This window comes from Photinus pyralis, unplaced genomic scaffold (assembly GCF_008802855.1).
Source record: "Photinus pyralis isolate 1611_PpyrPB1 unplaced genomic scaffold, Ppyr1.3 Ppyr1.4_LG1, whole genome shotgun sequence".
Lineage (NCBI taxonomy): Eukaryota > Metazoa > Arthropoda > Insecta > Coleoptera > Lampyridae > Photinus > Photinus pyralis.
The window spans coordinates 31,598,183-31,611,002 of record NW_022170249.1 but is presented as its reverse complement, the minus strand read 5'-3'; the positions used below and the strand labels follow the sequence as shown (position 1 = coordinate 31,611,002).

The 12,820-nt window shown below is 36.0% G+C and overlaps 2 protein-coding genes across 9 annotated transcripts in view; one reads left to right on the top strand and one right to left on the bottom strand.

Annotated features, from left to right (window-relative positions):
• The window catches only part of LOC116175937 (retinol-binding protein pinta-like), a 38,842-nt gene extending 32,131 nt beyond the window's left edge, over nucleotides 1–6,711 (bottom strand). For 2 of the 3 annotated variants that reach the window (XR_004146637.1, XM_031494680.1), the window contains exons 1-3: nucleotides 619–1,394; nucleotides 416–575; nucleotides 8–368 (exon numbers count right to left, since the gene is read on the bottom strand). Coding sequence is in view for 2 of the 3 variants with exons in the window: in XM_031494680.1 (XP_031350540.1) it covers nucleotides 8–368; nucleotides 416–575; nucleotides 619–757 (660 nt within the window). In the remaining variant the exon portion in view is untranslated. Of the gene's footprint in view, nucleotides 1–7; nucleotides 369–415; nucleotides 576–618; nucleotides 1,395–6,631 lie in introns of those variants that run through there. The other variant, XM_031495450.1, reaches the window with a different exon arrangement.
• Nucleotides 6,712–6,748: 37 nt separating this feature from the next.
• On the top strand, nucleotides 6,749–8,254 carry LOC116171046 (retinol-binding protein pinta-like). Of its 6 annotated transcripts, none has more exons than XM_031491036.1 (7): nucleotides 6,749–6,873; nucleotides 6,976–7,016; nucleotides 7,080–7,229; nucleotides 7,281–7,440; nucleotides 7,492–7,852; nucleotides 7,905–8,010; nucleotides 8,064–8,254. In XM_031491036.1, exons 3-7 carry the CDS (start codon nucleotides 7,091–7,093, stop codon nucleotides 8,207–8,209), a joined length of 912 nt encoding a protein of 303 aa, XP_031346896.1. In that variant the 5' UTR covers nucleotides 6,749–6,873; nucleotides 6,976–7,016; nucleotides 7,080–7,090; the 3' UTR covers nucleotides 8,210–8,254. The 6 variants fall into 6 exon arrangements, with proteins under 6 accessions (XP_031346896.1, XP_031346146.1, XP_031343934.1 ...); XM_031490286.1 differs by having other exon boundaries at nucleotides 7,069–7,229; XM_031488074.1 differs by having other exon boundaries at nucleotides 6,753–6,869.
• The last annotated feature ends 4,566 nt before the right edge of the window (nucleotides 8,255–12,820 follow it).

Sequence of the window (12,820 nt, the reverse complement as noted above, 5' to 3'; positions counted from 1 at the left end):
GGTGAACCTTCGATAGCATTTTCTTGTCGAGGAACGGCTTGAAAATGCCGAACACCGTCTGGAAGTAGGGGAAGCAGTTGATGAAGTATATTCCGTTGAGTCTCAACGCGTAACCCTTGCAGATTATGTAAGCGAGCTTCTTTAGGAACGCGGGCGTCATTTGTTTCATGCAAGCGATTGGAATATCTTTCAGGTCGATTACGATGTGGATCCCCGTGATTAAAATTGTGTCGCTGTCTGCGATGGAGATGTCCAAAATCATGAACGCCACCCTGAATACGTCAACTATGGATACTTTGTCAGGATTTACGTTGCCCCATTTCACGATGATCAACTCATCGTTTGCGGAGGCGTACGGGAGAAATACGCTAGAAAAACACTATATGAAGAACGTGGGTGGTGGAGCGGGGCTTACTTTTGGTTGAGAATTTCTTGTGTTTCCGGTAGAAAGGGGTCGCGCCTTGAGAAATACTCGGGAGCATGTGGTCTCGTCTTGTACAAATATTTCAACTTCTCTTTCGTCTTCTGCGTGCTGAATTTGCAACCGCGCAAAAAGTTTGTGACCCACAGTTCGTCTACAAATTGAATGAGGAAATGATAAGTTGCGCTTCTTCTCACCTGTTCGGGCATTGAAATGCGGTTGCTTTGAAATCCAATTGACTATGTGGTTCACATCGTCTTCTTTGCGCTTCGGTGTTTCGTTAAGTTTTCTTTTGGCCTTTTCTTGCAATTCCTTTGTATAGGCACGTTTATACATTGTGAGAAGTTCAACGTACAATTCGGTTATCAATTGTTATTCGTAACCGAGACACCATCGAAGATCAACGTACACTTACAGACTTATCACCAACCAGTGTTTTGCAATCCGATAGGAAAGATTTTATTATTTTAACATGTGGGAAGGTTACGGCCGAAATGAATGGTTTCGGTACCCACGGAAATTATTTCTGTTTGAAAGGAAAGGCGCGGAAAGTCAACAAAAAACATATCAACGTCAAGTTTAAACGTGCCAACGTATAAAGAGAGCACTTGCTTAGAATTAGTCAACCGAACGGGCCTAATTAATATTGAATTACTCCAAGAATTGTGTTTACTTTGCACGACGTTGACAAATGGGAATTGTCGAGTTCTAATTAATAACTATTTAAGTCCCTAATGAAGTTTAGTACCGATTTTCTTAAAACAACAACGTCCATTAGAAATTAGAATAGTAAAACATCTTATTTTAACCAGTATAAATTATGCACAACTCTTGTGCAGATAAAACACATTTTCCGCCGACAAAGCGTTTTCGAGATATTCGCCAATAGATATATTTCTTCCAGACGTCCCAATCACCCTTTGTGAATACCATCCTTCGACAATCTGTTCTTGAGATAAAAGGAATTATTTATATCCGATCACTATAAGGAGTCGCGTAGGAGGCTATGGTTGGTAGAAATTAATTCCTCTCGTTGAGACCTTTCATTAAAGTACCATGAAGGGTAGAACGTGTGTTCACCCCCCCCCCCCGCCCCACCTATTTTCAAAAATTGACATGGATATATTCAGCTTGTATCCAAATTTTCATTGATTTGTTGCAATATATGGCCTAAAACTGTTACTTAATCCCAAAACACGTGTCGTTTTATTGTCCCACCCTGTACATATAATAAATTCTGGCAAATACCCGTCTATATCTCTGAAACAAGAAATACATCTTCAAAGAGGATTTCAGACGTCTTGGAAGCTTCGGATCGCGTCCGCTAGATGCCGCACATGTAACATAATCATTAAAGTCACTAAATATAGAAAGTACCGCAATCCCTTGGGCTCGTGTGTAGAGAGAGAACGCATGATTTTTGCCCAAAAATGGCGGAAGTTACCAGATTCTAGTAACTTTAATGTTAGGGATTGTTCCACCTGTTTGGAGATATCTGTATATATTTTTATAAAACATGACAGTACTATGAAGTTAGGTTATAAAAAATGGCAGCTATTCAAATTTGATTTGTCAATTTTTTTAAGTTGGCAGCAAATTTGCCCAAAAATGGCGGATGATTGCGGTACTTTCTATATCTAGTGACTTTAATAATCATTAATCATATTAATTAATTCGAATTTTTAATGTAACTTGGTGGAGTGGACCGTATGATATGAAGTATTAACTATGAATTATGTTAGTGGGCCGGACAAAACCTGCTCTAGGGTCTAAGAAATCGTAAAAAACCACAATAACGTCGAAATGACTTTATTAATCGTCCTGATGGCAGACGGTCCGCCTTTGATTAGTCGCCTCTTACGACATGCAGTGCCCTCTGCAGTAGGGGTATTCTTTCCCGCCCCTACACGGGATAAAAACGTGTAAACACCGATGTTACAATTTACTCAATATCAATTAATTTTTTCATATACCGGGTGTCCCATATTGAATGCACCATAGGAAAACAGAATTAATGTATTTTTTCGCGAAGGATCCACGAGGCCTTTGATATGTATTTGAAGTTAGCGTTCAACGTACGTTATTGCGCTTGCTTCATGCTAAAAAGAGATTGGCTGAACGCTAATTTCTAATGCGTCGTGGATCCTTCGCGAAAAAATACATTGCCGTTCGCCCTATGGTGCGTTCTACCTGGGACACACTGTATGAGGAGCACACGATATAACCAATGAATAAATCAATTTTTTTAATTCTTAAAAAATGCATTAAAAAATTATGAGAGACTGAAAATTAAAAATCATTTTCTTACGGCTCGATTTAAAATGGATGGAATGGATGGAAATGGAAGTAGCTTATCATGCAGTTTACTGGACCCCGTTTCAAGCCCTCTGTAAACTTGACGGGAAACATGATCATGTATGGTAACCATTAGGGATTGTGCTTTTCAACGTACGGATCCAAAGCAAATAATGGACTACTGTGCGCCGCGTGTTAGGCAACTTACCGTACACCACTGCACGTTAGGCAATAACGTACTCGCATCTTATTCTTAATTGCAACATTCAATTTTTCGAATCATACTATTATTTGAAAATATAGCTGTCAGGATCGTAGGACCTGGTTAGTGGAGAGAGAGCCCAGGCGCGGTAAAGGATAGTTAGGTCTCGAGCGCGATTATCCGTTAGGTTCTGGAGTACTCTCCATAGGGAGTGGGATAGAAAGTGTATTTTTTCCAAAAATGCGCTTGTGATCGCCCTTGTTGCCTTGCTATATTCTTCACTTGTATCAATCATCATTGCTAGTCAGGCGGGGTGATCAGGACCGCATTTAGCCTCGTGGTGCCCTAGCCTGATAGGGTCAAAGTAAAACAACTGACAGTTCGAACAAAGATCATGTTCGAAGCATTGCACCGAGAAATCGAGCTTAGTATTCTTGAAGCCCGGGCATAGTTAGGATCGCGCGATGGACAAGGAGAAACCTGTATGGAACAAACCTAGGGGGCGCTGCTAAGCGGGGTGCGCCGTTATGGAGATACCAAATACCCCAAGATCGGCCGTGCTTAAAAATCATGTGCATAAATGGATAAGGGCATTGTAAGGGGGAAGTAATGGGATACTATCGTGGGATTCTGAAGAAGCTGACTAGTGAAGCGTAAAAAATCTAAAAAATGCATCCGACTTCTGAGGGCCTAACTCCATTGTTTCCCTTCGGTTCATTTGGAAAAAATATGCTTGTTCTAGTTCCTTCTCATTTTTTGTTGACATACTTAATATCGTTACACCCTGTATTTATAGGGCAAATACGGTATACAAGGTGTTCACCGAGCTCAATCTGGCATATTATGCGAATAAATTTTTGAAAATCAGTACAGGGTGTTCAAATTCGTGGCTCACTATTGAAATCTCCGTAACACTGAGAGATACAGTGTAGGTTAAACGGAGGAAAGATGCCCCTTTTTGTGACTAAAAAAACGCATTTGAAAATTTTGAAAAATCTTCGAAAATAACTAAGATATTACCAAAAAATTGAAAATGTCAAATTTCGTTTCCATTTTTCCTAGCTTAAACCGTAGGAAATGGACGGTTCCCGTTAGGACTTTTTTTTCAGAAAATATGAATCTGTTATCAGAATTTCCCTTCATACTTCTTACGGACGCCATATTGGATTTTACGGAATGAGATAGAGAACAAAGAAAGACATTAATTATTCATTGACATTAATGAATGCATCGCCATCATAGCCAGGTTGATTATCCATGGATGTTTTGTATTTGTATGTAAAATATTTGAATTAGAAATTTTGTTGTAAATTTATGTAAAAGTATAATGTGACACGTAATAATTTTTCTTTTTGTCCTCTATTTTATTCCGTAAAAATCATATAAGCGCCCATCAGAAATCTTATGACAGATTCAGAGAAAATGAGAACATTTTCAGTTTTTCGGTGATAGGTATCTCAGTTATTTTCAGAGTCAGAAAAAGGAGCTACACTGTATCTCTCACCGTTGCGGAGATCCCAATGGAGAACCACGATTTTAAACCACCCTGTACATATGGGTGCTTCAATGAGCCCATTTCAGTTTTATTAGACACCATGCCCGATGGGATTAAACGGAACGATTTTTCAATTATTTGCCATTTAATGCATTATCCATTCCTCATACACAAGAACTGTCCAAAAAATGTACAGGGTGTAGCATCTAAGATCCCTCGGATTATAACTCCGTTACCATAAAAAATACAGAACAAAGTCTTTTGTACACAATTACCGCCGGCATGTTTCTAAAATATTTTTGATCACCAGAGGCGTGCTGTATTCCAGTGGCGTATCAAACTTGCATTTTTTTAAATAGAACACCTCATATTTTATTATTGATTTGAAGAGTACATACTTGAAAAGTAGGTACTTATTTTTTATGTAACATGATATACCCCTAACTTTAACGATTTCGCTGTTACACCCCTCAAAATTTGACAGTTTTTCGAATTTTTTTGTCGAGAGAAACTAAATCGCGCAGGGGGCTAAGTTTTGGACTGAGGCACAGTTAAACCTCTTCCACAATCACATCATTTTTTTAGGTACATTATCGAAAAAATAAAACTTTTGATTGACCTTCGCTAAATGTCATATTTTGAAAAAATTTTTGAAAATAAAAAAAAATCCACTGTGATGCCTTGCCGGACAATGAAAATGGAGAGTATCCCACGAGAATTGTGTGTAGAACTGGGTCTCCCCAACAACCGTCGTCCGTGTTGCGAGACGCAACAGTTTTAAGAGAGGGACAGTGTAGCGAATATTCTCGAACTCTCGATAGATATCGAGGCGCCATGAAAGATTAGTCATCGGCGATAAAGAACGGATGTGACGTAATCTTTCCGAGAAATATGACGTGTTTGTTCGGGAACGTTCTGGCGCTTGTTATATAAGCAAAACGAATTTTCAGTATTATTCGTGAGTGTACATAATATTTTACTGTTATATTCATTTCAAAACTGCTATAAATTTATTGTTAATTTGTAAATAAACAAAGGACGTAATTAAATTTACGTGCCAATAGGATAATATTGCAACAATTGCACAAAAAAATGAGGAAGATTTCAGAAAAATTCGAAAAATTAAAGAAATGAAAATGATTTAAAGCATTACAAAAATCCGAAGACAATAAAAACATTCGGCATAAATTGGTAAAATAAAACCATTTTCGGGACATTAAGACATTCGGAATATTTATAAAAAATTAAAACAGTCTTCATAAAGACTTAAAACAGAAGAAAATGAAAAAAACTAAATAAATCTATACATTTCGGGACACTAAGACATACTTTAAGAGCTAAAAAAAATCCAAAAAATGAAAAAATTTAAGAACCAGAACTTTCAATTGGGAGAATTTAAAGCAATCAGAAAAAAATTTCAGCAAGAAGTTAGCGAAATTCTAAGAATTAGCAAAATTCGGAGGTTTGAGAATTTAGGTAATTAAAAAAATTCATAAAATAATGAGTATTTCTAAAAAACTGATTTGAAAACTTGGAGAGGTCGAATATGCCTATAATAAAAAAAAATAAAATTAAATATTCAAAAAAATTCACATTTAAAAAATTTAGATTTAGAAAAATCTGATGCACATTAAATTTTAAAATAAATAAGCACAAATTGAAAATCACAAAAGTCAGTACAACTAATAATTAAAAATATGAGAAAAATCGGATTAAGTATAACGAATTTTAAAAATTAGGAAATATTTGAAAAATTCAGCCGTGCACATCGACAGTTTTTTTTTCGGAAAATTTACACGTTTGATTGCCAACGCTCTTTGGTTCCAACGCGTCTTCTGACGGCCGGGTTTTCGCTTTTGCGGGCGAACCTTTCACCGAGGCATGTAGCCATCTCTTATATTATAAAGGAAAATCGTTGGAAAGTTTATCTGCATACTTTTATGTAAGTATTTCTTTTGTGGCCTCCAAAAGACCATTCTCGCTAATTAGTAAAAATTAATAAAAAATATTTATGTATTTTTGTTTTTATTTTTGTGCACAATTTCATAACTGTTGTGCATCGTCAAGGACTCGGGAATAAAATTCAATAATATATAGCATGCAGTTTTAAGTTTTATCATTGTATAGACAGACGGACAGTTTTTTAGAATCAGCTCAAGAGGCCCCCTAAATTTAGGGACGCGAGTCTACACAACGCCCCTGATCCTATCTACTATACTTAGTTATAAAATTAAATCCATGTCAAACGATTATGCGGTAGGATTTTCCAGCCATTTGCAGGATAAATACACTCGTATAATTACTAAATTTAGTTTTAAGTAGGCACTTAGTAGGTACTAAACAAAGCCACTGGAAATTACGTACTCACTACATATGACTTTGTCGTGCGGGTCAAAGTTTCTGGTAGCAACAGATAAGGGGATTTGTTGTATCGGTCGTTTCGTCATCAAAACACAGTATGTAGGTATTTCCCTAATCTTTTACATCTTTGAAGTAGAAGGCAAGAAAATTATGCGCAATTTTGCGCTGACCAGTACCTATTAATTATTTGTATTTGTTTAGCGTGTGTGTTTCTTTGTGTACCACTGAGGTCAATTTGGAACGTAAGCATCGATAACAGTCAAAGATTAGGCTTTCATAGTAAAACACACTCAGTCAACTTGTAGGTACCTACGATATGTACGCGCGTCCTTTCACAAAAGAAATTGAGAAGAAAGCGAGAGACGAGCTGAACGAAACGCCCGGTCACCGGGAAGAGTTTCTTCGGAATTTTCGAGAATGGATACAAACGGAGTACCGGGTGCAATGTCGGCCGGGTAAGTTCCAAACAAACTAATCTCTCGTCATACCAACGGAAAACCATGCAGAAGGTCTTTGGCTACTGAACTACGTAAGGGGGTGCAAATTTTGCAATCAAACTGTAAAGAAGAAATTTACCAACTTCGTAAAGCTGGAAACGGCAGCGCCTGAAATGTTCTCCAATCGAGATCCACTTCTACCGGAAATACAGGAGATATTGCGAAAGGGGTAAGTGCGCACGTTCCGCCGTAAGAAAATCGCCCCAAATTGAGCTTTCAGCGCGATTATTCCGTTTGGCACCCCCGACAAGGAGTGCGTCATAGTGAAATGGGACGTTTTCGAGTTTGACAAGGTAGACTTTTATGACGTGATGAAGGTTGCGATGATGGTCATGGACGTGTTCATGAACGAGAACGATACCTGCATGGTAATCGGACATTATGTGATAGTCGATTTTAAGGGTTTCTCGCTGAGCCTACTGAAGCAACTAACCCCGTTTACTTTGAAGAAAATATTTTACAATATCTTCCTTTCTTATCCTTGTAGAATTAAGGCCCTCTACTTTGTCAACTGTCCGGGATATGTACAGACGCTATTCGGCTTAGCCAAGCCCTTTATAAGTAAGAAGTTAGGATCAAGGGTAGGTTAATCTTCTCCATTTTTTTTTGGAAACGCTGACAGGACAGTTTCAGACAAGTTTCTATGGAGAAAACTTCGAAGAGGTGTTTTCAGTTATTCCCAGGAGATACTTTCCAACTGAATATGGCGGAAACGACGAATCTATCGATGATATTATAGGTAAATAGATCGAGTGTTTTAAGGTGAGCGTGCGAACAATTGCCGATTTTCAGGTAATTGGAAAATAATAATTGAAGGTTATAGAGATTGGTTTTTGGAGGATCTTGCCAACACCAACGACAGGTCGAGGGTGAAGGATAAAAATAGTTACAATTCTTACGATATTCAAGGATCTTTCAAAAAATTAGATATAGATTAACTTATTGTAGAATTAAACATAAATATACCGCATTATTAAATCGTATTGTGTTGATTCACCAATACAAAGAGATGGTGTAAATAGAGTAAATTTAGCTAATTGTTGTTTAATGAGGTAAATTTGGCACGAGTTTAATTTATTTACGTTGTTTATCACTTGAACTTCGCGTTTGAAAAAAATTATCATATTTGGTCATATCTTCCACCTGCCTCCTTTTTACACTTATCCCAAACTCGTGATACAGGATGTTTCACGCATACCATTTAATTTTTCATGATCTATCGAAAGAAAATATTATCATGATCTTATTTTAAATAGAACGCCCTGTATTTTCTAAATCTACGTCGTCTTATACCACATTTCCCTATACCTAGCATCTAAGGTTTTCAAGTTATTCAATATTTTTCAAAATTTGACTGCTTTTTTAACGCCCTGTACCTATGGATCCGTTGACTTGAAGTTCAAAAAGTCTTCCAAAATCAACAAGACTGATGCTACACGCGAATGTGTTAGATTTTGATCGCCATTCTATAGGGCGTTTTAAAATTAATGGTCAGGATTTTTTCAAATGAAACCTGCTTTATTTTTTTGCACTTTCGAATGTGGAAAACATCGATCAATATTATATTCCATATACCTATCTGTGTATGGTTTTTGTTTTAAGATTTTCTAAAATGCTGACCGTTATATGTATAATTGTCATAGGAGGCCTTGAAATAAAAGCGTTAGCAGATCTGTCAGATAAATCTTTTTATGGTTATAATTGTTATCATTCGTTATTCATGTTATATCATTAAGTATGAAAAACATCCTCTTTACTTTAATGAACACAAATTTAAATAAACATGAAATCAAAAACAGAAGCAGGCCATGATAACAAACGGCGTGGTGATAATTCGCACGAAAATGTTTAATGAAAGGATACTAGAGACTGTGACAGTTTTTTTACGTGGTACTGTGTTTCTGTTATTTCAAACCCAACTTGAATGAGTCTAAATATTGCAATTAAAATTTGTGAATATTCGTATTTTCGCAATATCTCTGCTTAGGAAACAGATATCAAAATGTGGTTTTTATTGATATTCTCATTTTTTCAGTATAATTGATAATTAATAAATAATTATATCGTTCCATTTGAAATGGTAAAAAAAACTTACAAAGTTCATGTTAATGTCACATCGCGCCCTCTACCACTCATCACATTTACTAAAGACTCTATTCAAGTAAAATCAGATTCCACGAAGAGAGCTCTTTCCAACGAGACCTATTATGCCTAAACCGAAGTTACATTCAATTCCTTATAGAGATGTTCCTCTTCCCCCACCCCTCATATTTTACGAGCTAGAGCAATATGTGCAATATAGATACAAGATTGCAATGCATGTATTTTTTTATGTATGATTGTTGTGTATAATAAACAGTCATTTTTCTATTTAACCTAAGGTATACTTTAAAAGGTTAACCATGAATCGTACGCCCTCTAGCGGCAAATCTAGAAACTCGGAAATAATTTCCAGCGATTTCTCTTGGCCTCTTTTGTTAACAAACTTTGTTTCCCGAAGTTGTGCAATTATCGGTTCCATAGATATGGCCTGTAACCTATATTAATTTGGGTGCGTAGAATCCAAATCAATTCGTACTTTTTCGATCAGACTTCTCAATCAAAAGTTATAGACTAGAAACCAATTTCGACAAAAAATTCAAAGGGCTGTAACTTTTGATCCAGTAGTCCGATCTTGGAACTGTTTGAAATTATGGATTCGACAGGCCCCATTCTATAAGAAAATATTTTTTCTGGTCGATTTGAGACAATTTTTTTTTCTGAGCAAAAAAAAAGGCAGTGTATTACCTTCCTTTTTTACCAAAATCGACTGCACCAAAATTTCTCGGGAAAAAACTTTTTCTTATTAATTTGGGTGCGTAGAATCCAAAACGATTCGTACTTTTTCGATTAGAAGTCTCAAACAGAAGTTATGGGCTTTAAAAAACCAATTTCGACAAAAAATTCAAAGGGCTGTAACTTTTGATCTAGTAGCCCGATCTTGGAACTGTTTGAAATTATGGATTCTACAGGCCACATTCTATAAGACAATATTTTTTTTCCGGTCGATCAGAGACAATTTCTTGTTCGAGCCAAAAAAAGGCAGTGTATTACCTTCCTTTTTTACCAAAAATCGACTGCACCAAAATTTCTCGGGAAAAAACTTTTTCTTATTAATTTGGGTGCGTAGAATCCAAAACGATTCGTACTGTTTCGATTAGACGTCTCAATCAAAAGTTATGGACTTTAAAAAACAAATTTCGACAAAAAATTCAAAGGGCTGCAACTTTTGATCTAGTAGTCCGATCTAGGAACTGTTTGAAATTATGGATTCTACAGGCCACATTCTATAAGAAAATGTTTTTTTCCCGGTCGATCTGAGACAATTTTTTTTCTGGGTAAAAAAAAGGCAGTGTATTACCTTCCTTTTTTACCAAAATCGACTGCACCAAAATTTCTCGGGAAAAAACTTTTTCTTTGGGTGCGTAGAATCCAAATCGATTCGTACTTTTTCGATAAGACGTCTCAATCAAAAGTTATGGGCCAATTTTGACAAAAAATTCAAAGGGCTGTAACTTTTGATCTAGTAGTCCGATCTTGGAACTCTTTGAAATTATGGATTCTACAGGCCACATTCTATAAGAAAAATTTTGTTTCCGGGTCGATCTGACACAATTTTTTTTTCGGGGCTCAAAAAAAGGCAGTGTATAACCTTCCTTTTTTACCAAAAATCGACTACACCAAAATTTCTCGTGAAAACACTTTTTCTTATTAACCCTAATTTACAGGTCTGGGGTGAATCGCACCTCACAGCCACTTTCAATGTCCATAAGTTTTTTTTCTGAGGTTATGCATGGAAATACGGCGCGCAGGTGGCGACAGTTAGAATGGGGTTCGTTCCACCCCACGCCCGGAAACTTGAAAGTTTTAGTGGCCAGTAAACTAGGGTTAATGAAACACCCTGTACAAAGGAAAATAAGTTGTGGCATACTTATATATGAGAAACTTCGCGTTCGCGCATGCACACACCTGATGCTTAAAATATGCGATATGTTTGCCTTTACAACAAATATCTGAAGTTAAAATTTCAAAAAATATCTCTATAAATAAGTAAGTTGACATTGCGCAGACTGCACATTAATCGTGAAGGTTTTTCTTAGTTGAGGTGCCAAAAATATTAGCCACCGAATGCAAAAAAAAAACGAACTAAATATCTTGAAAACTCAGAAATTACAGTACGAGGCTCTACTTCAATATTTCCTCGCGAGTAATGTGTAATTTTCCTGACTATTATGTAAATAATTATTAAATGCTCTTCAAGTTTCAAGAACGAAACGTTCTTCAAAATCTTTTAAGGACTCTCAAACACTTTGCAGCGCCTTAAAGGCCATTAAAAGGCTATGGCAATCATTGAAAACACTTGAAGATAATTTGCCAAGAATTAGAAAGTAAATGATATAGATAGGAGATAGAAAAAACATTTGGAGGCTCATGAAAATTTAAATTGTTAAAGATCAATAAACCTCTTATACACCTTTTAACTTTAAAACCAATAAAGACCTTTTAATGTTCTAAAAGACTCAAAACTCAAAAGGCTTCTTTTCGTAACGTTTTGAAGGCTCTCAAACACTAAAAATAGATAATGAAAAAGTGAAAACTCTCACACAAGGTTGTCGTGTTTTTTTTTAAATTGTTCATGGAAGTATGATGTGTTGCCTAACTCTTTATAGGGGCGCTGTTGAATTATAACCATTGAATTTTATAACTTTATTTATTGCTACTTTTATGATTGACCGCTAGATAGCACGGACGTTTAGTTTTTTTTGTTATATTTTAGAGCGCAGACACAAATTCACAGATAATAATCGAACAATTAAAAAACAAATAGGTCACAATTGACTAATTAATTATACTATAAAGCATGATTATACATAAAAATTGTAACCATTTTAAAAATGAACATTTTCGTTATATTGGAGTCAAAAAGCTCATGTAATGCTTATGCGATACATAGGCGATGCTGTACCTAAGCCCCTTTCATTACTTATCTGTAAAGTATGTTATCTTGCCAAAAAATCATTATTATTATGTATTGCGAGGAAGTTTAGCCACCTCCTGTTCCGTCTTATAGAACATTTCCTTTTTTAATAGAAAAGCCGATTAATTAGTATTCCCATTTTGCCGTCTTGGCTTGAGTAAATGCTGACCTCCCCCCTTGGGCATCTCACTCCTTAATAATTAACGCATAGGCAAGAAACCTTAAAAATATAGACGATAATAGAGGAAGCATGAACAAAAAAAGAGAAGGAAATAAAGATATATAAGAAGGCAAATTAAACAATTATTTTGTAACAATAATCTCTGAACTAAAGCTACCTAGATTACGAAAAAAAAAGAATAACAACATATAAACAATAGACATGATTAAGATTTTCTCACGAATTTCGCAATGAAAAACAAATGAACCAGTCACATGTGTTTACCCACGATACTCTAATCAAGAGATAATTTTTATCAACCACAACGCGAAAGGGGAAACAAATCAAATAAGGTTAATTAAGTAAGGGACG